General features: G+C 47.0%; 1 protein-coding gene across 2 annotated transcripts in view; it reads left to right on the forward strand.

Annotated features, from left to right (window-relative positions):
• The window catches only part of LOC140396136 (DENN domain-containing protein 5B), a 350,007-nt gene that overhangs the window by 258,207 nt on the left and 64,101 nt on the right, over positions 1-27,699 (forward strand). For both annotated transcript variants that reach the window (XM_072484292.1, XM_072484293.1), the window contains 2 exons: positions 19,610-20,149; positions 21,496-21,727. In XM_072484292.1, the coding sequence (XP_072340393.1) occupies positions 19,610-20,149; positions 21,496-21,727 (772 nt within the window). The remainder of the gene's footprint in view (positions 1-19,609; positions 20,150-21,495; positions 21,728-27,699) is intronic.

A 27,699-nucleotide genomic window follows, 5' to 3' on the forward strand; every position in this document is an offset into this window, starting at 1 on the left:
ACAGCTTAGTTAAGGCTGGTTCTGGAACACAAGATGCCGTTGAGGCCCATGACCTTTGCTGTGTCCAGTGTGCTCCGCCAGTTTCTTCATATCACATGGAGTTAATCGAATTATCTGGAGACTGGTGTCTGTGAGGCCGGGGATCACAGGCGTTGGCCAAGTCGGATCATCCACACAGCTCTTCTGATTGACCATAGTTGCAAACTCTTTCGCCTCGTCTTTTGCACTCGCATGCTGAGCTCCTCCATCAATCAGGATGGTGATGTTTATGGAGCCTCCTCTCTTTAGTTACTTAATTGTCCACGTGACTGGATGTGGCAGGACTTCAGCGTTTTAATCTGATCTATTGGTGCCAATGGAGCACAGGTGTTGCTCTCCAATAAAACATACAGTGCAGAAGGACGCTATTTGGCCCATCGAGTCTGCACCGACCCACTTAAACCCTCACTTCCACTCTATCCCTTAACCCAATAACCCTTCCTAACCTTTTTGGACATTAAGGGCAATTTAGCATGGCCAATCCACCTAACCTGCACGTCTTTGGATTGCGGGAGGAAGTCGGAGCACCCGGAGGAAATCCACACAGACACTGGGAGAAGGTGCAGACTCCGCACAGTGACCCAGTGGGGAATCGTACCTGAGATCCTGGTGCTGTGAAGCCACAGTGCTAGCCACAGTGCTACCATGCTGCCCAAATGATCATTGTTGTTTGATAAATCTGATTTCTTGACAGTAGAAGATGATGGAGAGGTCTGTGACAGTTCCAGGCTGGTGCAATATCTGCAAGCGTATGTTTTACTTTATTTTTTCGACATAGTTCCATGTGACCATTGGCTGCCTCCCCCTTTGAGGGGGGAGAGCTGAATGGTGGTGATTTAACCTGAGGATCACCACACCTCAGGCGAGAGGCAAGGTTGAGAAGGTACATTCATGAGTAACCTCAGCCGGTACGAGAATTGAACCCACCCTGCTGTCCTTGCTCTGTGTCACGAACCAGCTGTCTAGCCAACTGAGCTAGGGGCTGGGGAAGTCAAGAGTGAGGAGGAGGGGGGCTGGGAAGGTCAGTCAGAAGGATGGGAGCTCATGCTAATGTCTATCTGTCTCCCCTTTTGTGGTGTGTGTCGCACGTGTACACATACGTGTGGATGCACATGTGCATGCGTGTGTGTGCCCCTTGACTGTAGGAATTTCAGATACATTGTATTATATGTATTTTTTGCAGTAAGGGTTAAAAGGGTTTGTGTGTGTATGCCTGCTGCAGTCATGTTTTTTAAAATCCTGGTTTGAAAGGCAACTATGTTTTTGTGAGCAGATGTGCAATTAAAGCTAATGGATTTTTATTTGGATTAAGACGGTTCCCTGTGGAGTATTTAATTAAATACATTGTTTCAGCATGGTAAAATTATGGAACTAATGGGTAGTGCTAGAGTATCAGGCATTTTAGCAGAGATTGTTCAGTTGGTTTTTCTGAAAGTTTTCGAAGTCATCAGCTCGAAAACCTACATTTCTGGTCTGACTCTTAAAACAGTCTCAAAGAACATCTCTGAAACAAATGCGCCTGAGTCTACTAAATGTATTTAAAAGTGGATTGAGAGCTGAGATGGTTTTGTTGTTTGAGTGGGAGTGAAGATAGCAGTTTAGGGTTATTGTGTCACTATAATGATTAGTATTGTGTAAGATATTTTCTTGTAAAGATATTTTAACGCTGTGTTAGTAATAAAGTTTGTTTTAATATACCATATCCCTATTTTGCATGAAATCACTCCTGGAGCCAAGTGTCCTTTCTTCACAGTCCTACAAAATTAAAATGAAATATTGGGGTTTCTGTCCAGTATCCTCGCCACTGCTGGGGTCTGGTCTGGGATCGTAATACCCTGAGTGCGGTGTTTGTCTGTGAGTCCCATGCCTTTTCTACCACAAAAATCTAGACTGATACTCTGAGTCAGGGTCCTACAGATGAGGTGTTAATCTGACACCCTACCTGCCTTCTCGGGTCGACATGATACGAATCCCATGGCACTATATTGAAGAAAAGTAAGAGAGTTTTTGTCCTTGCCCTTCCCAATATTTAATGTACAACATCACTAGAAGCGGCTTTTTCTTGGCCGTTATTACGTTTCTGCTGATGGGACTTTGCTGTCTGCTGCCAAAGAGAAGTCTGAGAGAAGGTTTGATTGAGGGGTTCAATATCATGAGGGGTCTGGACAGCGTTGATAGGGATAAGCTGTCCCCATTGGTGGAAGAATGAGAACCAGATAACAGTAATTTAAAGTGACCAGCATCAGAAGCATTGGCAACATGAGGAAAAACGTTTTTTTACCCATTTAAACGTGACGGTGGAGAATGCACTGGCCTAGAGTGTGGTGGGGACAGATTCAGTCACAGCTCTCAGAAGATAATTATCTGAAGAGAAAAGAATTTGCAGGGCTACAAGGAAAAAGGCGGGTTTCGTGGGATGCGGTGAGTTGCTTTTGCAAGAGGAGTGGCACAAACCTGGCGGGCCGAATGGCCTCTTTCTGTGCTGCAACCGCTGTGTGATTTTGTGTGACTCGACTTCAGGAGGACTTCATGAGCCACAAAGGGCTTTGGAATGTCCTGAGCTTATGAAAGGCACTATTTAAATGCAATCGTTCACCATGTTTGGGGAACTGAAATTTTAATGGAAAGACCGTAGGACGCAGGAGCTAAAGTAGGCCATTCGGCCCATCAAGTCTACTCAGCCATTCAATGAGATCATGACTGATCTGATATGATAACTCTCGATTCTTACTGATTAAAAATCTGTCTATCTCAACCTTGAATAGACTTAATGACCCAGCCTCAACAGCCCTCTGTGGTAAAAATTTCTCCTCATCTTTGTCTTAAAATGTAATTATAAGCTCCCCCCTTCCCCACTCCCTTTGTGCATGTAGCTGAATCCCAGAAGGATGTGGAACCAGTTCCCGCTCTGCTGGGTTTGGTGATCTCAGCTGGAGTTTGCTTCATTGCTCCTCAGGAGGGAACTGCCTGGTCTCCAGGTCCTGAGTGTTACCCAGGAACTCCTGCTGGAGGTGTATGTGTACGGGGACTACAAGCAAGCAGAGGATCAGACTTGGCCATGGTGCACTCCATGGTCGATTACCCTGCAGTACTCGATGCATAAAATCACACTTCGAAGTAACAGCAATTTGGGTGAGAGACCAGCGGGTGTCTGGCATCTGTGAAACTGGACCACATCAAGAGTTAATACTTTAAAAAAAAATTTAGAGTACCCAATGTTTTTCCAATTAAGGGGCAATTTAGCATGGCCAATTCACCTACCCTGCACATCTTTGGGTTGTGGGGCTGAGACTCTCGCAGACACGTGGAGAATGTGCAAACTCCACATGGACATTGAACCGCCGCGGGATCAAACCCGGGCCCTCAGCGATGTGAGGGAACAGTGCTAACCACTGCGCCACCGTGCCGCTCTGTCACGAGTTAATACTATCAGAAGAGAAGGTGGAAATGTAATACACAGTAAGCTACTGAGAAATGGAGAGGAACAGAGTTGTAAATCCACTGATTCTTGAAAGTATTAGAACAGGTAGATAACGGTGGTCAAGAAGGCAAAGTGGATACTTTCCTGTATAAACATAAAGGATAAGAATGGCGACGTTCCACTAGAAATGTATAAAATACTAGTTAGATCACCGCTAAATATTGCGTGGAGTTCTGGTCGTCACATTCCAGGAAGGATGTGATTACACTTGAGAGGGTTCATAGATTTTTTTTATTCGTTCATTGGAAATTTCCATGATTCTTAACGAAATAGGAATTAGTGAGAGTCTAATCGTCAATGACCATCTTCCATAGGATCCACAGTACAGAGGGAGGTCATTTGGCCCATCGAATCAGTGCCCACCCTCTGAAAGAGCACCAGACCTAAGCCCACTCCATCGCCCTATCCCTGTAACCCCACCAAACCTGCACATCTTTGTGACACTAAAGAGCAATTTTAGTGCGGCAATCCACCTGATCTGCACATCTTTGGACTGTGGGAGGAAACCGGACCCCACGGAGGAAACCCACACAGACACGGGGGAAAAGTGCAAACTCCACAAAGGCAGTCACCCGAGGCAGGAATTGAACCTGGGTCCCTGATGCTGTGAGGCAGCAATGCTAGCCACTGTGCTGCCCCTTTTGTCATATTCCTTTGCTTACTTGCTAACCACTTTATACAATACAGCACTAATATTGATCAAAGTTCTGCCAGTTTAAATGCTAACATACATCGATATTCACCTCGAATCTTGTAATGTACTTGCATACTGACAGACGTTGCTTGCTATTTTCCATTTGAAAGTGAAAATCGCTTATTGTCACAAGTAGGCTTCAAATGAAGTTACTGTGAAAAGACCCTAGTCGCCACATTCCGGCGCCTGTTCGGGGAGGCTGTTACGGGACCACATCAAGCACATTTGCACATTTGCAGCTCCATGCAATGCTGGATGCCAAATGTAAAATGCATTGAAGCGCTACACTGCAGTGAAACTGACCTGGTCCATTCCAGGAGCTTTTAATGAAGTCCCCAGAATAGTGATGCAGCAGTCAGCCTACCAGGCATCAATTAGCAGGAAAGGTTCTGTCTCACTAATGTGTCCGTAAATCGTACTGCAGCCTGTCAAGGCTGCGAGCAATGTGCTTGTTGAAAGACATCATTAGCAGCAATGGAAAAGCGTGGAGTTGGAGGTAATCTTGTAACATGGACCAGTAGGTTTGAGAGACGGGAAACTTGAGAGTGAAGGCAAAGGGGATATGCCGTGATTGGCAGGATGGGATGAATGGCGTTCCTCAAGGATCTGGCTGGAATCCCCACTTTTCACCATTTCTATCGCTGACCAAGATGAAGGAATAGAAAGTTGAATCTGCCAAGTTTGCCAATGACTCTTAAGTTAAGGAGGCAAAGTGAAATATCTAGTTGGAAACTGGACGTGATTCAGCCACCGTGGAGCTGAGCGCTATGGGTGAATCGCGCGGACTCGCTCCACCCTGCGTGATCTGGATCACGCCCTCCCTGCGTGTGATCCAGATAATGATATTTAAATTAGCCATTAGTCGGAGACCGGGCAGGGTAGCACCCTGGCACTCCACCTGGCATCTGGGCACCTTGGCACTGCCAGACTGACACCCTGGCATTACCACCCAGGCACCCTGGCAGTGCCACCATGGACTGCCACGGCATTTGGATGGCACTGCCATGGTGCCAGGGGCACGGAGGCTGCCAAGGTGCCCAGGTGCCAGGTAAGCATTGCCCGGGGTGGGCCCCGGTAAGGGCCTTGCCCATTAGAGAGGGGGGGGGGAGAATTCCAGGGACCTCCAGGGGGGAGAAGGGAGTGGGAGTCAATAAAACCGGGGAGGGGGGGTGAATCTGAAAGGGGGGGTACAGAGATCAAGGCTGCCAGTCAAAATGACGCCCTAACCTACGCTCATCAGCAGGAAATTGCCTGAAGTGTGGCCTCGGCGGAGAGAAACTTCCCGAGGCCCAAAAAACCGGCAAGTTGCAGGTGAAACGCAGGGTGAATATCGGTGCTGCAGCCGGAGAGAAACACCCTGCCAAACGCGCCCAAAAGCGGATGTAGAATTATTTCCGCTGAATCGCGCCCAGGGCCTTGCAAAGGTCTACGTGAGTGGGGGAATCAACGTAAAGTGGATTTTCCTGTGGGGAAGTGCGAGGCCATTGACTGTGGATCCCAGAAAGACAAATTAAAGATGCGAAAGTGTAGGGGAGCACCAGGATATAGGTGCCCAGTGCACAGGTTATTAAAAACTTATGGACAGGTAAAATTAATCAGAAAGATGGATAGAATGTTGGCCTTTCTTTCAAAGAGTTGGAATGAATAAGGGAGGAAGTTATGCTTCACTCGTTCTTATTGTGGCTGCTCTTCAGAGTACAAATGCTACTTGGAAACATTAAAATCATGACTAGATTGGTTAATCTCGATTCCAATTCCAATTTAACCGGATAGGGACAGTTAATCAAACAGACTGCCTTTCTTTTAAAGAATGCCTTATCAACCTCCAAACGTATTTTTGAAGTGCAGATGCTGTTATAATGTAGGAATCACAGCAGCCAATTTGTGCACAGCAAGCTCCCACGGACAGCCATGAGATAATAGCTTGTTTTAGGTGTTGGTGGAGGGATAAATCATAATCCAGGACAACTGCCCTGCTCTTCTTCAAATAGCACCCTAGAATTTTCAACACCCATTTGACGGAAGAGGCCTTCGGGTGGGATTTTCCAGGCCGTTCCTGCCAGCAAGATCGTCTAGTGGGTGGAGGGGGTGAACAGCAGGAAACTCCATTGACAGCAGCAGTCAATGACAGGCCATCTCCACAACCACAAAACTCGCTACTGTTGAGATCCCTGTTGGTGTTATAACTGGACGAAAGTTCCCAGAATGAAATTCTGCTCAAAAGACTGTAACTTTTATATTTATAATATGTGGAGGAAGAGTCACAGGACGGATCATTAGTTAATTAGTTTTAACAACCAGAAAGAAAGCATTTATTAAACATGAAAAGTTGGATTATTCTAGAATACTCCTTTACTCCTCACCCCCCCCCCCCCTTAGCTTAACACATACACACCGATTTTAAGATGAATACAGATCACATTATTAATGCATCTTAAACTATAAAGGTCCCAGCAACAGAAAGTCCCTTTTGAGCATAGAAGATGACTGTGAGCAAATACACTCTCCGTTCTGAACCCCGAGTGAATGTTTATGAATGTCACCTCAGAATCCCCCCAGATGATTGTCATGTGAGAGTTTCAAACTTCACTCCCAAAAACACACTTTAAAATTTTCATAGTGTGGCTTTTCTTCTAGCAAAGCTAAGAAAGATGTTCCCTCTTTAACTTACCTTTTTTTGTAAATTTATAATACCCAATTATGTTTTTCCATTTAAGGGGCAATTTAACGTGGTCAATCAACCTACTCTGCACATCTTTTTGGCTTCTGGGGATGAGACCCAAGCAGATATGGGGAGAGAATGTGAAAACTCCAACAGACAGTGGCCCGGGGCTGGGACCAAACCCGGGTCCTCAGCGCTGTGAGACAGCAGTGCTAACCATTGCCTCTTTAACTTTCTAAAATCAACCACTTCTCGCAGAGATGTTAAAACTCATCTCTCACTATCTATCTTCAACTGGTATCAAATTAGCTAAACTAAAACTTAAAAGCTTCTTTACCGTACAAGGCCCTAGTTGCTAATCAACCACTGCTGGTTTATTTATTCTTCACGTCGTAGACCTCTCTAAGCAATATAGAAACACAGTTGGACAACCCCACTCATACAAATACCCTTGTAGAGCATGAATCTAACTGTATGTTTTACCCTTAAGGCACAGAAATATTATATTAAACAGATTTATAACCATCCCTTATTTCCATTGGGTTCCCAATTCAAATATAAATCCCTTAAAACTACCTTTGTTTTTCTAACACTAAAGGGAAAACTCCCACCCTTAGTTTAAAGCCTCATCTGAAAGACAGTGGGCGGGATTCTCCGGAATGGAGGCAGAGTGTCCGCGCTGTGGTGCGAAACGGGCACAGGCACTACCGATTCTGGCTGCTCACGCTGCTCCAACCTCTCTTCCCAGCGCCAACTGGGCGCCGCGCCAACCCACCATGCGTGGGGGACTTCCTGAACGCGCCGACCTGACGCAACATGGCGTGGGGATTCATGAGCCAGCTGCGTAACAAAATCGGGTCGGGGCTGGAGAGGCCAGCCCGCCGATCGGTGGGCCCCGATCGCAGATCAGACCCCATCGGAGGCCCCCCCCCCGGTGAATGAGCCCCCTTCCCCCCTCCCACTCCCCCACCCACTCCCCCACTGCCCCTCTCCCTCCCCTGCCCCTCCCCCTTCCCCCCTGCCCCTCCCCCTTCCCCACTCCCCCTCCCCCTTCCCCACTCCCCCTCCCCCTTGCCCCGCCCCTCCCCCTTCCCCTGCCCCTCCCCCTCCTCCACCTGTCCCTCCCCCTGCCCCTCCCCCTCCTCCCCCTGCCCCTCCCGCCCCCTATCCCCTTCCCCCTCCCCCAGTGACTTTCCGGAACAGGGGCGGGTACACTACCGCTGAGCTACAGCAGGACAGGAGAGTATGGTGTGTAAGGCAAATGTAGAGTGTGATTGATAGATCATCATGATGGACTATTGGACACTGGGTTGATTTAAGAAACAACTAGATAGAGTACTGATCATGTGGACTTCTGAAGGGATGAGGATAAATGGACCTTTCTTCATCTGAACTTCTCGTCAAGAGCAACTAAGAGAAATTAAATCGCTGATAAACTCCTGTATCAGGACCTCACTAAATGTTATAGAGTCCTATTGAATCACTGTAACAGTCCCCCTCTCCAGCAAAACAAGAAATTGGCAGGTCTTATATTGAATTCTTACTGATGGACACATCCACTGCACAGAGTGTGTGTGCTTCAGTGAGTAAAGAATGTGCTTCCTTCAGATTGTACAATGCGGCACACAGTGTGTCCTTCAGTAATGTTGAATGCAAATATATTGTGTGTGCATGTATGTGTATGTATGTGTGCATATGTGTCCTTTGTACTCAATGCTTCGTGTCCTCCACTCGTAATGAAGGTCGCACACACTGCATTCGATGTGTATTCAATGCAGTAAAGAATGTACCAGGCAGTTTGTTGAGTCCTCTAGAAATGTAGGTTGCAATATGCAGTGTGACTCCTTCATGATGTGTTCAATACAGTATGTTGTCTACTTGTCCTTCAGTAATATCAAATGCAGTGTGCAGTTGTGTGCGAGTTCTTCAATGTGCATTCACCACAGTACACGGTGTGCCTTTTTGACCCCCAAGTCCCAATTTGCAGCTTCACGTCCCCCTCCTCGATGTAGGGGGAGTGTGGATGTGGAGTGCGAATGAGATCAGATGTAGCTGTGGTGTGCTCTGTGCAATTCGAACACTTTAGTATCAGGTCAGTCGTGAAGACCAGCCGCCCTGGGTAAAGTGCTAGAAAGCTGTTGGCACCTCAGAAATAGTGATAGTGGCTCTGTGCCTGAGGAGAGCAGAGAATATGAACGAAGGTACCCTTATTTTTGACCACAGTCTAGAATCTTCGTATATGCCTTTCAATGCTGTGGGGGACTGCATAAAGGCACTATCCATGACCTCGAGACTCTCTGATATTGAGAGTAATACTGGCTTTAAAATGGTGAGCTGTAAATAATTACTGAAGAGGCTTGGAAAAGGGGACTTTCTGCAGGTCTATAAGGAATTTAACTGGGCTGAGAGAGTGAGCTTGGAGTTGAGGAGGGAAGTCTGACAATGTGTTCCTGTTTCAAAATTGAAGATACATAGAAGATAGGAGTAGGAGGAGGCCTTTTGGCCCTTGGAGCCTTCTCCGCCATTCATCACGATCATGGCTGATCATCCAACTCAATAGCCTAATCCTGCTTTCTCTCCATAGCCTCTGTACCCATCCTCCCCAAGTGCTATATCCAGCCGCCTCTTCAATATATTCAAAGTTTTTGCATCAACAACTTCCTGTGGTAATGAATTCCACAGGCTCACCGCTCTTTGTGTGAAGAAATGTCTCCTCATCTCTGTCAGAAATGGTTTACCCTGAATCCTCAGACTGTGACCCCTTGTTCTGGACACACCCATCATTGGTAACATCTTCCAAGATGCTTGCTCTCTCTCTTATTCCTTTCTTTACAAGTACTCGATGTCTCGAGGCGAATGGGAGGGTGTATTGTGTATAACCTTTGGGAGTTACTGAAATGTTAAAGAGGCAACTGTGGCATTTACTGAAGTGGCCGCTACTTTACCGGCGCAGACGTGATGGGCCGCAGGGCCTTTTCTGTGCTGTAGACCACAATGACCAACAATGGGTAGGTTTTTAACATGTGACTGGTTGATCTCCAGTGATTGTGCACGCAGCTTAGCCAAGGCATCGGGTGAAGCAGGTGGGTGGAAAAGAAGGAAGGGTTCATAGAAGAGGCAAGTTGAAATAAAGGAAGAGGGATCGGGAAGGAGGTGGGGATGGGGAAAGCAAGATCATTCGACACAAGAGGAGAACAGGCCAGGCAATAGAAGGAAAGGACATAGGCCGGGATTCTCCATTGCAAGTCTGCCGCCGCTACCACTGCTCGTAAGGACGGAGAATTTGGCGCTCAACCAAATCTCCCATTCGCTGCAGCCGGACCGGAGAATCCCGCTGCCGTGAACGGACGGAGAATCCCGCCCTCTCCCAAGATTAAAATAAAATGGCCTCTGCTCCATGTGCAAGCACCTCACAGAGAAGAAGCAGAGGAATGGGGTTAATTGGCTAATGCTTTCAAAGAGCCAGCACAAACATTATGGGCTGAGTGGCCTCCAGATGTATCATAGAATTCAATGGATATCCCTAGAAAAGGACAAGATCCGTATTCTAGTCAGTTCCTGAGGATGGTTTGGTCTGCTCCTTGTTTTCATGCTCTCAATGCTGTGTCTCGGTATAAATAATCATACAGACAAGCAAGGCTATGATTGATATCTAGAGTTTGTTCTAAGTCATGTGGAATTGATGCTTAATGACATCTCATTCTTTTGAGCTTTATTTTACATAATAAACAGACCAGCATTGCCATTTGATGCTGACTCTGTGCTTCTTTCATATAAATACCATTGACTTCTATTTTCTTCTTGTCATAATAAAGTCAGTAGATTGCTTTGATAGTTTAACAAAAGGAAACCACCAGGGAGGGTGTTTATTTTTTAAAATTGCCCCATTATAACCTTCCTCTATTAAGATATTTAATTCACCTGAGGAAGGAGCAGTGCTCCAAAAGCTGGTGATTCGGAACAAACCTGTTGGACTTTAACCTGATGTTGTAAGACTTCTTAGTAAGATATTTAAAATCTTGTGTCAGCACACTTCCTATTATTCATCACTTTTTGGTTGTCAACCTATCTTAATGACATTGGCAACTATAGTTCGGACTTCAAGAATAGGTGGGTGTAGGCCTGCCGACCCCTCGGGTCTGCTCCGCTATTCAACGAGATCATAGCCCGATCTTCTACCTCAATGCCATTTTTCTACATTATCCCCATATACCTGGATATATAGAAAGCTATCAGTCGCTACTTTGAACATACCCAATGGCTTAGTCTCTGCAGTCCTCCGGGCAAGAGAGAGGTCCAAAGATTCACCCCCCACTGACTGAAGAAATTCCCCCTGATCTCAGTTCTAAGAGACAGAGTCCTCTTATTCTTGACACCGCCCACCCCTCCAGCTAGGGAAAACATCCTTCCTGCACCTACCCTGTTGAGCCCTATAAGAATTTTGACTGTTTCAGTGAGATCGCCTCTCATTCTTCTAAATTCTTGAGAATTCAAGCCTAGACTCCTCAATCTCTCCTCAGCGGACAACCCACCACCCCAGTAATTAGTCTGGTGAACCTTCACTACAACTCCCTCGATGGCAAGTATATCCTTCCTTTGTTAAGGAGACCAAAACTGTGCACAGTACTCCAGGTGCGGTCTCACCAAGCCTCTTTACAACAAGACTTCTTTGCTCTTGTACACAAATCCTCTACAATAAAGGCCAACCTACCATTTGCTTTCCTAATTGCTTCCTAATTTATTTTGAGTCAGTATAAGTTCCTGATATTATTTCATTTATTGTAATTCATTCTCATGTAAATTAATTGGAAAGGAAGATGGACCAATTGAATTGGTACAAAAATAGTTATTGAAAATATTTCCAGTTGGCCTTTCAACCTGCTGACTGTGACTAGGCTAAAAAATACTTTGGATAACAATGGCTACTATGTTCAAAGTATGATTACTTCCTCATAAAATAGCACAAATCATGTTGAAGATGAGACTCATGTTTTGACTGTCAGGCCTATCATAAACCTGTGGCTTGAGTTTATTGTCCTTCCCAGCCTCCTGTGGCCCATTCTTAACTATCAGACTAACACCTTAATGGGCCGAAAAGCCTAATTATGCTCCTAGATGTTATGAACCCAACATGTTCCCAGTCCACCCTTGCTTGAGCACAGCCCATTCTCAGAAAAAGCCCACAACAGTAAGAGGCAAGCAAGCGATGTCCTATGTTACTGAGGGAATTTTAGACTGGATTCCCTCTGTTGAATGATGTCTAGCATTGAGGATTTCTAGTGTGGGCATTGAGTGAGGGCAGGATTGGGTTTAGTCCTGATGCTGCCACAGTCAAACAGCCAACGAACATCCCCCATTAAGCTTCACCTGCAAAGAATGGCAATCTAGGAGATGAGACAGTGTGATCAGTCCCCATTGCCCTGGAGAGCTCTTCCTTTTGTTGTTGAATTCCAAGGAAACTAAGACCCTATGTTTAAAGGCAAACCTGTTCAATGCCTTATGCACCCAGTTAATTTCTGAAAATATTAACTGAACCGTGTATCTTTCTGACTTGAGCATTATGTGGCCTTTTATAGAAACCAATTGAATTTTTGCAATACCTCTCAAGTCCCCGGAGGCTCTCAATTAAGTCTGCAGTCTGGGCCTCTGCTGACATTTCTATTTAACTAAACCGACTATTACCATGGAGTGCGGCCGTTGAACAGGCACAGCATGTTGCTGATAGCAGTTATAATTGGATATTCAGCTTTCTCGTTTGCCAATTTTCTCCTCCCTGTTTCCCGGAAGCATTGAAGACGGTGCTGAGCTGGGTATGATGGACCCTGCCTCTGCTTTTGGAATCTTTATTGTGTCTTGTACTTACTCCCGACATTGCTTTGCCTGCAGTGAATTACTTTGAAATGCAGCCGTTACTCGTTGCGTACGGTAAGGGGGGGGGCATCCAATGCCCTCTTGTAAGCACCCAACTGATCTTCCCTCATGTATGAGTTAAGACTAGGTTGGCAACCTTGCCAATATTGGGAGTAGGGGGCCCGCATCAGCCTGATCTTTCCTCACCTGTGCATTTTCCAGACACTGTATACAAATCAATAGTAAGAACAATGGCTGATTGGTTTTTCCTCGTTAACAGGTCTTTGGGCACTGTGCCCAACTGCAGTGCCCCGAGTGCCATTTAGAGGAAATTGGGTTGCACCATAGATCTTCCTGATTTGGACAAACTGCACCAGACAGCGGGTTTGCCTGTTGAGTCAACTAGAGAACTGGCACACGTGTACCATCTACAGTGATACTGGTACTGGGCTGGTGAAACCACAGGAGTGTTTGATGGTTACAGCACATCCAAGTCTCTATAAAACTCTTGACTCTTCCTCCATTTGCCAGTGTGAATCAGGGGCAAACACTTTCTTGTGCTTGTCGCTTTCCTAACATAATCGAGACATTTAGAATTAAGTTGCCTCGATCGTGTATAAAGGAGATTACGCTGGTTTCAGAGATTGGCTCCAAAGTGCACATGATGTTGGACAAGCCCAAGGCCAGTAATGGTGTGGATTCAGCATTAATCGGGCAGTGTTGCATGAGAGTCATAGATGTTTACAGCATGGAAACAGGCCCTTTGGCCCAGCTTGTTCATGCTGCCCAGTTTCTATCACTAAGCTAGTCCCACTTGCCCGCATTTGGCCCATATCCCGTTATACCCACCCTGCTCATGTAACTGTCTAACTGCTTTTTAAAAGACAAAATTGTACCCGCCTCTGCCTCTGGCAGTCCGTTCCAGATGCTCACCACCCTCTGTGTGCAGGAATTTCCCCTCTGGTCTCTTTTGTATCTCTCTCCTCTCACCTTAAATCTATCCCCTCTAGTTCTAGACTCCCCTACCTTTGGGAAAAGATGTTGACCTTATCCATGCCCCTCATAGGCCTCTATAAGATCGCCCCTAAGCCTCCTACGCTCCAGGAAAAAAAGTCCCAGTCTTTCCAGCCTCTCCTTATAACTCTGACCATTCAAGTCCTGGCAGCATCCTCGTAAATCTCTTCTGCACTCTTTCTAGGTTAACAATATCCTTCCTATAATAGGGTGACCAGAACTGAACACAGTATTCCATGTGTGGTCTTACCAATATCTTATACAACTTTAACAAGATGCCCCAACTCCTGTATTTAGTTTTCTGACCAATAAAACCTAGCATGTTGAATGCCTTCTTCACCACCCTGACCACCTGTGACTCCTTTTTAAAAAGATTTAGAGTACCCAATTAGTTTTTTCCAATTCAGGGGCAATTTAGCGTGGCCAAACCACCTACCCTGCACATCTTTGGGTTGTGGGGGCGAAACCCACGCGCACATGGGGAGAATGTGAAAACTCCACATGGACAGTGACCCAGAGCCGGGATAGAACCTGGGACCTTGGCGCAGTGAGGCAGCAATGCTAACCATTGTGCCACCGTGCTGCCTGTGCGACTCCACCTTCAAGCAGCTATGAATCTGTATTCCTAGATTTATTTGTTCTGTAACTCTCCCTAACTCCCTACCATTAACTGAGTAGGCCCTGCCCTGATTTGATCTACCAAAATGCAGCACCTTACATTTGTCCAAATTAAACTCCATCTGCCATTCATCGGCCTACTGGCCCAATTGGTCAAGATCCTGTTGCAGTCTTATATAACCTTCTTCATTATCCATTATGCCACCAATCTTGGTGTCATCTGCAAACTTCCATGCAACCTACATTCTCATCCAAATCATTCATATCTAATAAATGACAGTGGACCCAGCACCGATCCCTGAGGTACACCGCTGGTCACAGGCCTCCAGTTTGAAAAACAACCCTCCACAACCACCCTTTGGCTTCAGTCGCCAAGCCTCAGTTCAAATTGAGACAATGACCATGAAGTTTTTGCCTCAGAAAAGCAGGTTGGACTTTGCAGCCGCATTGTGCCACCTCCAAGCCATTGCCCGGAGATGGCACATCACAATAAACCCAGGTAAACCCCAGCTGCCAACTCCACCCTGAGCCAGCAACCTTCCAAATTTGGAATTTATTTCTTGTGGAAACAATCTTGGTGCCACTGAGGACATTCATTTATGTTAAATCTCCAAGTGTCACTCTGTGTGCAGAGGCATGGAAAATTAAATAAGCCACTGTTATCCTTCACCCATTGTGTATTTCCAAAAAGGTTTTGGGCGGGTCTGTCTGTGGCAGCCACTGTTTCACTATCCAGCACTTTGCATTTTAATATCTCTTCCTTAGTGATGGGTTTTGATGGGTCTCTGAATTCTTCACACTCCCCTGAGGGTGCCTTGTTTGCATTTGCATTGTTAAGTAGTTTGTTATGACTCATTTCGTATTGCAAATTTTCCAGTCAGTTTAAAAAGTCATATTTTCAAAGATAATGGGGCATAGCTTACCCATCACAGGTTAGCTTGTCACCTCTGGGTCTTGGCTGATGGGTAGTCACAATGTCTTCTGGCTGTAAGGATTGGTTGTAAAATGAGCTGATCTGACTTGAGCCAGTTCCACAAGGGCATGGGATCACAGCTTAAAACTTGATACTCCTTGGTTCTGAACTGATAACTCACTCAAAGAGAGCAAGGAGCTTTGATAGGGTGGAGGAAGGAGCTAAGTGTCCTGGTATACTTGTGTATTTATTTCAATTTTCTAGCATTTCCCCCACCACCCCTCACTCCAGCCCCCTCCCTACCTCAGGAAGTGAATAATAAAAGGCCAATCTGTCTTTAATTCCTCTGCGATAACATCAACCACCTTGTTGACCATATACAATCATAGACTTTACAGTGCAGAAGGAGGCCATTCGGCCCATCGAGTCTGCACCGGCTCTTTGAAAAAGCACTCTACTTAAGTCCACGCTTCCACCCTGTCCCCATAACCCAGTAACCCCACCTAACCTTTTTTGGACACTAAGGACAATTTATCATGGCCAATCCACCTACCTGCACGTCTTTGGACTGTGGGAGGAAACCAGAGCACCCGGAGGAAACCCACGCAGACACGGGGAGAACGTGCAGACTCCGCACAGACGGTGCCCCAAGCCGGGAATCGAACCTGGGACCCTGGAGCTGTGAAGCAATTGTGCTAACCACTGTGCTACCATGCTGCCCCATATCATTCATGGAAGTAAAGAAAGCAAGCCCAGTTGAGATGAACAAGATGGCACTTGGATTGTTATGTTGCTTCTGCTGTACTTGGGACAATAGAGTAAGCAATAAGTGATTTACACTCACAGTAAGAGAGAGCCGAGAGGGTATAATATAATAATGAAAATGATTTCAGAGGGAGTTCAATGCTCTTTTAATCCAATTCTCGACTATTGAATCATTGAAACTAGCTTGAATTTTTTTTTAACCTTGATATACTTCAGGATAATACGTTTCATTATTCGAAAATGACCAGTTCTCAGGTTTATTGAGATTTGTTTCCGACATCTTTACTCTTGGGGACAGTAAACCGACTGCCTTGTGAAGGATTTAATGCTGGTTTGCATCGATTTTACCATTCTCCGAGATGAGGGGTGGGGGTTGGCAGCTGGAGTCTGGGTCTTTCAGTGAACGGTGAGAGTTAGAGGTGTCCCAAGAAGCTAAATGTTTGGATTGGATATTTGTTGGTGAATTTTGCACCAAACAAGGTGACTGGCAGCACCTCAAACGGATTGGAGGGAATCATCAGGCTGACAGAGGCTGCTTACAATCTCCTAGTGGGCCTGCCTCAGCAATCGGTGTGGTGGGTTGTGTAGGAATGCCCAGAAATTCCCTCACTGTCCCGGGAAGATCCCAGAATAGGGTCAGGTGGAATCCAACCATCAGTGGCTCCCCCTGCTACCCTTGCCTCATTGGATTGGATTTGGATTTGTTTATTGTCACGTGTACGGAGGTACAGTGAAAAGTATTTTTCTGCGAGCAGCACAAACCGATCATTTAGTACATGAAAATAAAATAAAATAAAAATAAAATACATAATAGGGCAACACAAGGGCCACAATATAAATACATAGACACCGGCATCGGGTGAAGCATACAGGGTGTGGCGTTAATGAGGTCAGTCTATAAGAGGGTCATTTTAGGAGTCTGGTAGCAGCGGGGAAAAAGCTGTTTTTGAATCTGTTCGTGCGTGTTCTCAGACTTTTGTATCTCCTGCCCGATGGAAGATTTGATTTATTGTCACATGTACCGAAGTACAGTGAAAAGTACGCACATAGTAGACACAAGAATAATCGACGGAACATTGACAAATGGTACATCGACAAAACAGTGATTGGTTACAGTGCGGAACAAGGGGCCAAACAAAGCAAATACATGAGCAAGAGCAGCATAGGGCGTCGTGAATAGTGTTCTTACAGGGAACAGATCAGTCCGAGGGGGAGTCGTTGAGGAGTCTTGTAGCTGTGGGGAAGAAGCTGTTCCTATGTCTGGATGTGCGAGTCTTCAGACTTCTGCACCTTCTGCCTGATGGAAGGGTGTGGAAGAAGGCAATGACTGGGTGGGAGGGGTCTCTGACAATGATGTCTGCCTTCCTGCAGAATCAATATGGGGGTGGCACGTTTGTGTGATGTGTTGGGCTGAGTTCACCACAGTATGCAGTTTCTTGCGATCTTGGACCGAGCAGCTGCCATACCAGGCTGTGATGCAGCCGGATAGGATGCTCTCTATCGCACATCTGTAGAGGTTTGTGAGAGTCGATGCAGACATGCCAAATTTCTTTAGCAGTTGGAAGAGTGAGTAAGCCGGGTGGGAGGGGTCTTTGCTACCCGCTTTCCCCAGGCAGCGGGAGGTGTAGATGGAGTCAATGGATGGGAGGCAGGTTGGTGTGATAGATTGAGCTGTGTTCACGACTCTCTGAAGACTTTCCCATTGCAGCTTCAGACACCTCGCCGAATTGGCAGATGGGACTTTAGTATTTCATCTGAAAGGTTGGACCTCTGAGAGCCTAACACTGTTGTGTGGTTGAAACCCATGACCTTCTAGCCCAAAGGGGAGCACGCTGCCAAATGAACCAGGCTGGCACATGACCCAAGGACCCCACACATGAAATTCCACCCATAGAGAGTGGCTCCTCATGACTCCCGCACCTGCTGGATCAGAATGGTATTGTCACCTGATTGCACACTTGACCCTCTGACTGCAAGCAATATATTGTGGGGGTGTTTGTGGTGGGGGGAGGGGGGGAGCGTAAACCTATGCAGAAATACAGGTTAGGTGGGCTTACGTGGATTGGATGGGGGAGTGGGCCAAGGTCGGGTTCTCTTTCGGCGGATTGGTGCAGACTCGATGGGCTGAATGGCCTCCTTCACTGTAGGGTTTCTATGATTCCATATGCCTGACCCATGCAGTTGGCGTGTGTAAGAGTCGGCCATTCAGCCCCCCCCGAACCTGTTCTACCACTTAGTCACATCATGCCCAACCTGCACATCAATACTATTCGCCTACCTTAGCTCCAGATCCCTCAACCAACAAAACAGGAACAATCTCAGTTTTGAAAGCTCCAATTGACCTCAACATCCATAGCATCGGGCGGCACGGCGTAGCACAGTGGTTAGCACAGTTGCTTCACAGCTCCAGTGTCCCAGGTTTGATTCCCAGCTTGGGTCACTGTCTGTGTGGAGTCTGCACATTCTCCCCGTGTCTGCGTGGGTTTCCTCCGGGTGCTCCAGTTTCCTCTCTCAAGTCCCAAAAGGCATGCTATTGGGTAATTTGGACATTCTGAATTCTCCCTCAGTGTACCCGAACAGGCGCCGGAATGTGGCGACTTGGGGATTTTCACAGTAACTTCATTGCAGTGTTAATGTAAGCCTACTTGTGACAATTAAGATTATTATTATTATCCGTTTCTGGAGAGAGAGTTCCAGATTTCTGCTACCCTTGGTATGAAAATGTCCTTCCTGATTTCATTCCTAATGGCATGGCTCTAATTTGAAGATTAAATCGCCTTGTTCTGAATTCCCCACAAATGGAAATGACTTATTGGTCCATCCTTTTATCATTTTAAAGACCTTGATTTAATTATCCTTCAACCACTGAAGAGACGAGCCAAGATAAGGCTACCTGTCTACAGAATTTAACCTTTTCAGCCCCTAATATCAGATTGCACACATTTGGATTCTGCCTACTGACAGTTATAGATTAAGATGTACTGATGATGCACACATTGGCATGTTGGGTAAGAACAGAATCTGTCCTAGTTGCGGTCTGTAAGTGGTTGAACGGCCGACACTCCCTGTCAAAACTACACACAGTGTGCACATGGGTGAGTTACTGAAGAGAGTCCTTGTGCCTGTGCACTGAACCCCAGTGAAGACTTTGAACCTTCCAATGGGAAGGACTTAAACCTGTTTCAGAATGAAACTTGGAAGTCCTGTACCAAATTTCAAGATGTAAAGGATAGACCACTGCAGAGAATATTGCATTATCCCAGGTATCTTTATTGAGAAAGGAAAGACTTGCATTTATATAGCACTGGTCACAACCTCGCGACTTCACGTTTTGAGTTATAATCCCTTTCCTAATTTAGGAAATGCAGCAGCCAAACTGCGTACAGCAATAGACCGCAAACAACCTGATAATGGGCAGATAATCTGTTTTAGTGATGTTGGTTGAGGGATTGGCCAGGGAGAATCCTTCCATTCTACATTTAATTTGCCATCACATCTGAAAGAGTATGCAGTCCTGGCACAACACAAAGCCGAATTCTCACTCACTTTTCCTTTATCTGTCTTCCCTGGCAGGCCAATCTATGTTTCGTGGACATTGACAACCACTTCATCGAGCTTCCCGAGGACTTCCCCCAGTTTCCCAACAAGCTGGAGTTCATCCAGGAAATCTCTGAGGTGCTGCTTCACTTCGGAATTCCGCCCGAAGGGAACCTGCACTGCAGCGAGAGTGCCACCAAGCTGAAAAACCTGGTGTTGGATGACCTGGTCAATGACAAGAAGAACGGCAACCTGACCGCCAACACCATCAACATGTACGAGCTGCTGAAGGGCAACGAGACGCTGGCTCGGCTTCAGGCGTTGGCGAAGCGCACCGGCGTCGCTGTCGAGAAGATGGAGATCGCGCCCCCACCGGCGGCGGCGAAGGAGAAGGACACCAAGTGCAAGTGCAGCGAGGAAGAGCTGCGCGACTACAAGCTCACCGTGCAGCTCCGCGAAGTGTTTGCCAACCGCTTCACCCAGATGTTCGCCGATTACGAGGCCTTTGTCATCCAACCCACTCAGGATATGGACTCGTGGCTCACCAATCGCGAGCAGATGCAGAATTTTGACAAGGTAATTGTTTTCCACTCGCATATCAAAGTTGTTTGGTCCTTGGTATTGTTACTGGCATGGCCAACCTGCCTTCATGATAAATATCGAGCACCCTTCACAACCTCACAGTGTCCGAAAACATCTTTACAGCCAGTGGAATGCTCCTTGAAGTGTGAATGTTGTAATGGGAAAATGCATTTGGCCCCTTGAGCCTGCTACACCATTCAATAAGATCATGGCTGATTTGACTGTGGACTTAACTGCACTTTCCTGCCTGCAGATGAACTACACGCTGTGAGAGAAAATAAATTCCTCCTCTGCTCCGTATTAAATGGGAGACCCCTAATTTTTAAACCGTGTCCACTAGTTCTAGATGCCGCCACAAGAGAACACATCCTCTCAGCATCTACTTGTTTTTCTAACCTCCAATGGATAAAGGCGCATTGCATCAACCAATGCCCATTTTGCCCTATCTGACATTAGACGCTCTGTGGCCTTGTGGAATGAGATTTAATGCCACTATAGAGGGGTAGTCCTGTGCTCGTGATGACGCTGTTGTGGCTGGACATGTCCCCCCAGCACTGAAATGAAAATATGTTGAAGAGATAAAGGATAGGGCCATCCTATTCCCCCCCCCCCACCTCCCACCACCCACATTGCCAAAACTGTCAACTCACCAATAGCCAGAGTCCCCACGGGTTGAGAATGGACAGCAATGTGTCCAGCGGCAGGCATGGTGAAGTGACACAGCACGATCCCAATCCAGGTACGATTCCTCCGAGGGGGGGCCAAGCATGCTGTGGACCCCCTCCCCCTCATCGATTTTACACATCCCGGATCGGGGATGGAGTTGTGTCAAATTAAAGACTGGTCGGAGCTCCCTTCCATCATCCGCCGGTTAGCAGGTCCATCAGCTGCGATACCGAATCATACATAGTCCTGCAAATGTTCCCTTTGCAAGTAGGTATCCAATCCCAACTGAGCAAAATCGGCGCCTTTACTGACTCTGCCGTTGTGGCAAGCTGTTGTGATCTGAATTCAGATTTTAACGTAGAAACATAGAACATGGGAGCAGGAGGAGGCCATTCGGCCCTTCGCACCATTCAATGTGACCTTGGTCAATCGTCCTGCTCAGTAACCTGTTCCCGCTTTCCCCCCCATATTCTTTGATCCCTTTAGCCCCAAGTGTTATATCTAACTCTTTCTTGAAAGCATACAGGGCGGGATTCTCCGTCGACGCGATCCTCCGCTTCGCCGGCAGTGCACGCACTCCCGCGGATTTTCCCCACTACGAGGACAAATATGTATCTTGATTTCCATCGTATGTACTGTTGAGAAAAGTAATGGATTGTTTCCTTTCATTTTAGGCTTCTTTTCTCTCAGACCAGCCAGAGCCCTACCTCCCCTTTCTCTCCCACTTCATAGAAACGCAGATGTTTGCGACCTTCATTGACAACAAGATTGTGTCGCTGTGGGAGGAGAAGGACCCGCTTCTCAGGGTGTTCGATTCCCGCATTGAGAAAATGAAGATCTACAGTATTCGCATCCCCACGTTACGCACCTCAAATTATCAGAAATGCACTGTCTTGAAAGAAGCTGGTGAGCATAATCATTCCCCGTTTGCCAGCTCAGTGTTTGGGAAGTGATGTTGATGGGAGATGAGGAACTTTGTCACTTGGCGTAATCGGCCAGGTAATCTCCAGTGGTGGAATCGCCTCATGCTGTCCTCTGATCTTGGAGGAAGTTGAGGTTCACCCGTGTCCTCGAGCCCCCCCCCCCAAAAAAAAAACCCACATGAAGAAGGGAAACTCCAGCTGCTGTAAGAGCTCGGTTGCACCAGTTTTTGTCTTTCAGCGTTTGTGGATATATTTAGAAGCTTTATTACGCTGGAAATTGCTGCTACTTGCGATTAGAGTCCGTCTTTCCTTTAGATTATATGATCTTTAAATGGAGGATAATTCATGGATACATTCATGGATAATGAGGTCTCTTCCACATACGTGAATTGTGGTCAGGAGAGTCAAATTTCGCAAATTATATATTGGCAATCAAGGGCGAGATTCTCCGACCCGCCGCCGGGTCGGAGAATCGCCGAGGGCTGGCGTGAATCCCGCCCCCGCTGGTTGCCGAAGTCTCCGGCACCGGATATTCAGCGGGGGCGGGAACCGCGCCGCGCCGGTTGGCGGCCCCCCCCCCCCCCCCCCCCCCGCTCGATTATCCGGCCCGGATGGGCCGAAGTCCCGCCGCTAAAATGCTTGTCCCGCTGGCGTAAATTAAACCACCTACCTTACCAGCGTGACAAGGCGGCGCGGGCGGGGTCCTGGGGAGGGGGCGCGGGGCGGGCCTGTGCCGTGGGGGCACTCTTTCCCTTCCGCCTCCGCCACGGTCTCCACCATGGCGGAGGCGGAAGAGACTCCCTCCACTGCGCATGCGCGGGAATGCCATCAGCGGCCACTGACGCTCCTGCGCATGCGCTGCCCGGAGATGTCATTTCCGCGCCAGCTGGCGGGGTACCAAAGGCCTTTTCCGCCAGCTGGCGGGGCGGAAATTTGTCCGTCGCCGACCTAGCCCCTCAAGGTTGGAGCTCGGCCCCCAAAGATGCAGAGCATTCCGCACCTTTGGGGCGGCGCGATGCCCGTCTGATTTGCGCCGTTTTGGGTGCCAGTCGGCAGACATCGCGCCGTTTCCGGAGAATTTAGCCCCCAGTTCTGTTAAGTATGTTTTTTTGATACTCCCATTAGTTTTTTGATACTCCCATTAGTTCCCACCTCCCGTTCTCTCCCTTCTTAATCAAGTTAACTTATTTAATTCCCAGGACCATTGCACCTTGCAGCGGATCCATTCCTCCTTTGTTTATTTATTTATACATGCCAACTCCATGTCGGTTGAGAGCCAAGTTCTGGCCTCAACCTCTCTCCCTTCAAGACTAGCCTGAGAGTGACAGTTCTCCAGACATATTCAAACCTTTCATCCTTAGCCATGAAGACTGTCTAATGTCTGATTGGTGCATTGCATCTGGAGTTCTCTTCTCTCTCCCCCCCCCCCTCCCCAATTCCCAAAGGTTGTGGCCATTGGGATCTATTCCAGTGGGCTATCGGTGGTTGTATGTGATCTCAAACGAACGTGAGCATTGCAGGAACACAATCGTTGATCTATTTGCTCTCTATTGTGAGTTGCAGCTTTCAAGGGTGGGATTGATGGTTTTTCTGTTGGGTAAGCTTATCAAAGGATATGAAGAGGTGATGGGCAATGAGAGTTAGGTAAATATCTGGTGTAGTCTAATGGAATGTTGGAACGTTCTTGTGGCGATGAATAACCTGCATCTGGTTCCAATGTTCCTCTCCTTAAACTGACCTAACTGAAATTAGGGCTCCATTGTGTGATAATGACAGTGAACATCCCATGGGCCTAGCACTCTGTGTTTCTAATTTCATGCATTAACTTACCCAGCAACATGGGAGTACAAATTACATTTACCTCACCCAGAAAAATGGTAGTACTAATTCCATTTACCTCACCCAACAACGTAGTACTACTAACTATGTTTATCTCACCCAGCATCATAGCAGTACTAACTACATTGACCTCACCCAGAAACATGGGAGTACTATTACATTTACCTCACCCAGAAATGTGGGAGTACTAATTCAATTTACCTCACACCATAACATAGTAGTACTAATTACATATACCTCACCCAGAAACATGGGAGTTCTAATTACATTGACCTCACCCAGAAACACAGCAGTACTAATTACATTTACCTCTCCCAACAACACAGTAGTACTAATTACATCCCCCTCCCAACAGCAAAGTAGTACTAATTCCATTTACCTCTGCCAACAACATAGTGGTATTAATCATATTTACCTCACCAGAAACATGGGAGTACTAATTTAATTTACTCGCCCAACAACACAGTAGTACTAATTACATTTACCTCTCCCAACAACATAGTAGTACTAATTACATTTACCTCACCTAGCAACACTAATTACATTTACCTCTCCCAACAACACAGTAATACTAATTACATTTACCTCGCCCAGTAACGTGATGGTGCTAATACATTTACCTCACCCAGCAGCATAGTAGTACTAACTATGTTTATCTCACCCAGCATCATAATAGTACTAATTACATATTCCCTGAGCCCAGCAACTTGGTAGTGCTAATTACAATGTGAAAATGACCAGATAATCTGGTTTTCTGATAAATATTGGCTCGGACAACGTGGAGATAGCTACCCTGTTCTTCTGAGAGGGGAGCTGGAACCTTGAGCCAGACTTGAACCCACAACCGTCAGACTCAAAGACGAGTGTGGTACCACCGAGCCACAGCTGACACCAATTCAACTGCTGGCCAGTGAAGGCTGACCAATGACAGCTGAGGTGGCAGATGGCAGCACCAAAATAAGCCTCTGTGTCCCGAGCTGAGGAAGGATTTAAAAAAATATATAAAAATTCAGACCCAAGTTTCACTCCAGGGAGCTGTCCCGGAAAACCGTCAGGACAGAGTGTGAATGCGGACATTTGGTGGAGGCCTGCAACTCGTCCCCACAGTCAGATCATCCAGTAACACTCAACAACTGGTGCAGAATGGTGGGAAGATTCCGGGACATTTGTTTGCTCCGGAGTGGAGAAGGCTGATAAACTGGCAATCGGAATCACATAAGTCTTATTTTATTAAAGAGTGAAATGATCAGAAAACTTGGCAATTCCCCAAAGTTTTGTAAAACTGTAACATTCACATAAAATTAAAATGCCGGCACTGAGTGCCACTGACTCAGTGAAATGTCTTGCAACTCAATCAACTGCCACACATTGGAGCTTGTTCTAAGTTGCTCAAAACGTTTAAATGCAAATGTGGTTTCAATTAAAGGGTTACTATTGCATTCTGTGGCTGGGCCAACGTGTTTCTTTCAGTTTTCCTGTCACGCTGTTGTAATTGCGTTCTCTCCGAAGACCCATTGTTGAAGAAGAAACGTGCTTTTCCTGAAAAGGTAATAGTTTTGACTTGAGTGGTTGTGTTTGACACTCATTCTAACTCCTTGCCTCATTTCCCAGTCCGTAAATTTTTCAACGCAAGGACATCGCGTTTGCCATTTAAACATGTGCAATTGTCAATACTTTTCCTGAGTTGGAATCCAAGTAGTAAGTGTCACCCACAATTGGAAAAGAGGCTTTCACAGTCAGGATTGATCAAGTATCCGTCCATGTATTTTCCACAAGGATCATGGACAGCCATCTGGAACAGGAACCATGGCCAGTCCTGCCCTCCAATTGGATGTTAGCCCAATTGTAGCTCCTCAGCTGCGATCAGTTCTGGGCAGATTGTCAACTTGTTCAATCAGTGATGAATATCCACTCAGCCCCGCAAGATATACCACAAGACCCAGAGATCCAAGAGAAAGAAGGTCAATGTCTCAGCCATAAGACTATCCGCCTGAAGGGAGGACTTCCAAGTCTAGCTCACGACCTGGAAAATCTTCAGGCATCCAACTCAATTTGCGAACATTGGAATCAAATAAAGTCAGCATGTACTAGACGACTATTCCCAGACCATTAGATTTGAACATTGCCAGGACTGGCTCGACGAAATCGATGTTCAAATTTGTGGCCAACTCTCATCGCCATGAGAACCATTCAAGGCTGCAAGACAAGATAGCAGAGTTCCAACAGTTCAAGACTGACTCCCTAAAAACAAATACCGGGGGGGGGGGGGATAAAGGACAAGTGGGACGAGAAAACCCGAGAGATCCAAAAATATGCTAATTATAATTTTTTAAGCCATAAGGGCCATCTATAGACCAAGGTCAAATGGACAAAATTCCCTTCATTCACAGGATGGTGTTTCTATTTTTGAAGATGACAGATGACAATGCTGGAAAGAACATTTTGAACAACTCCTGAACCGTGAATCCTCAGTGGCACAAATAATCTCTGATCTATTTCCCAATCGGCTATGGTGGAATGAATGGGTGAACCCCAATCAACAAGAGGCCGCAGCAAGAAATCAAACCACAAAAAGCAACAAAACCCCAAGGGTATTCCAGCTGAGCTCTTGAAAGCGAGCGGATCGTCGCTCACGCCAAGAGCTCCTGAACATATCCTATGGGTTTGGGAGGAAAAAGAATCTGACTTCACGAATGCATTGATTCTAACTATCTTCAAGAAGGGAGATAAATTATGCTAACCCTCTTGTCCCTAGTATGGAAAACGCTGTTGTACATCCACCTGAAACGCCTACGTTCTATGACTGAGAAAATCTTCCCAGACACACTGAGGCTGTCGACTTTCAAGAGAAACCTCCGACATGGTCTTTCCTGTGAGGCAAATCCAAGGGAAATGTCGAAAACCGCAGCAGGTACACTTCAATGCATTCTTCAAACTGACAAAAGGCATTTGATTCTGTGGATTGTGCACCAAAGATTGGATTATCCAAGAAACCTCATTACAATACCACAGTTACTGCATTTACAATACCACAGTTGCTGCATGATGATATGACTGTAACGGCCTTGAGTGGGAGATCGGAAACAGGTGCCTTCAAAATCAAGACCAGGATTAAGCAAGGTTGTGTGATAGCCCCCACATTATTTACATTCTGCCTGATGGTGGTTATTCACTTCAGCAAAGATCAACTGCCCTCTGGTGTGAGTATTAAAACCATCCAGATGGAAAACTCTTTAACCTCAGTCGCCTCCGTTCTAAACCTAAACTAACCTCCATAGATATACATGGGCCGGGATTCTGCAAAAACGCGGCTAAGTGTTGACGCTGGCGTAAACACCGGAGTGTTTCACACCGGCGTCAACGGGCCTCTTGGCCCAGCGATTCTGAAGCCCACAGGGGGCCAGCATGGCACCAGAGCTCTCCACGCAGCTCCGGCACCGATACGCGGCCCTGCACTGCCGGCCACGGGTCCGCACATGCGTGCGGCAGCCACTTCCACGCTGGACTCGCGCAACATGGCGGAGCCACACAGCAGGCCAGCGCGGAAGAAGGTAGCCCCCCGCCGGATCGTGCACGCCCACAGATCGGTAACCCCTGATCGCAGGCCTGGCCGTCGTGGATCCCCCCCCCCCCCCCGGGAGTCTGATCCCCCCCCCACCCTCCCCACCAGGACGGCCACCGTGGCCACGAGTCCGAGCTCCCGCCGGGTGGAACCATGTTAGGACCACGCCGGCGGGAGCCGGTCGACCGCGGAGAATCATCGCGGGGGCCTCTTTCAACGGCTCCCGACCGGCGCCGCGTCGACCGCATGTGCGCACAGCTGGCGGCAATACTCCGGTTGTCGGCGTCGGACCCGATCGCAGATCTGAGGCCCCATTCCCCGCCCCCGCGCCGATTTCGGCGGCAAGAGAATCCGGCTATGATCTATGGGTTGTGGATTACTGCAGTGCCACTGCTCACTGGAAGCCGCTCTCAACCTCTTCAACTCTGCATTCAAGAAACTCCACCTGTCCTTGAATGTTGCCAAAACGAAACAAATGAAGTGGAAGACGAGAGATTGAATGATAGAAGAGTTCATCGATCCAGAAAGCCTAGTGATGGGGAAGAAAGAAAAAC

This window comes from Scyliorhinus torazame, chromosome 19 (assembly GCF_047496885.1).
Source record: "Scyliorhinus torazame isolate Kashiwa2021f chromosome 19, sScyTor2.1, whole genome shotgun sequence".
NCBI classification, from domain to species: Eukaryota; Metazoa; Chordata; class Chondrichthyes; order Carcharhiniformes; family Scyliorhinidae; genus Scyliorhinus; species Scyliorhinus torazame.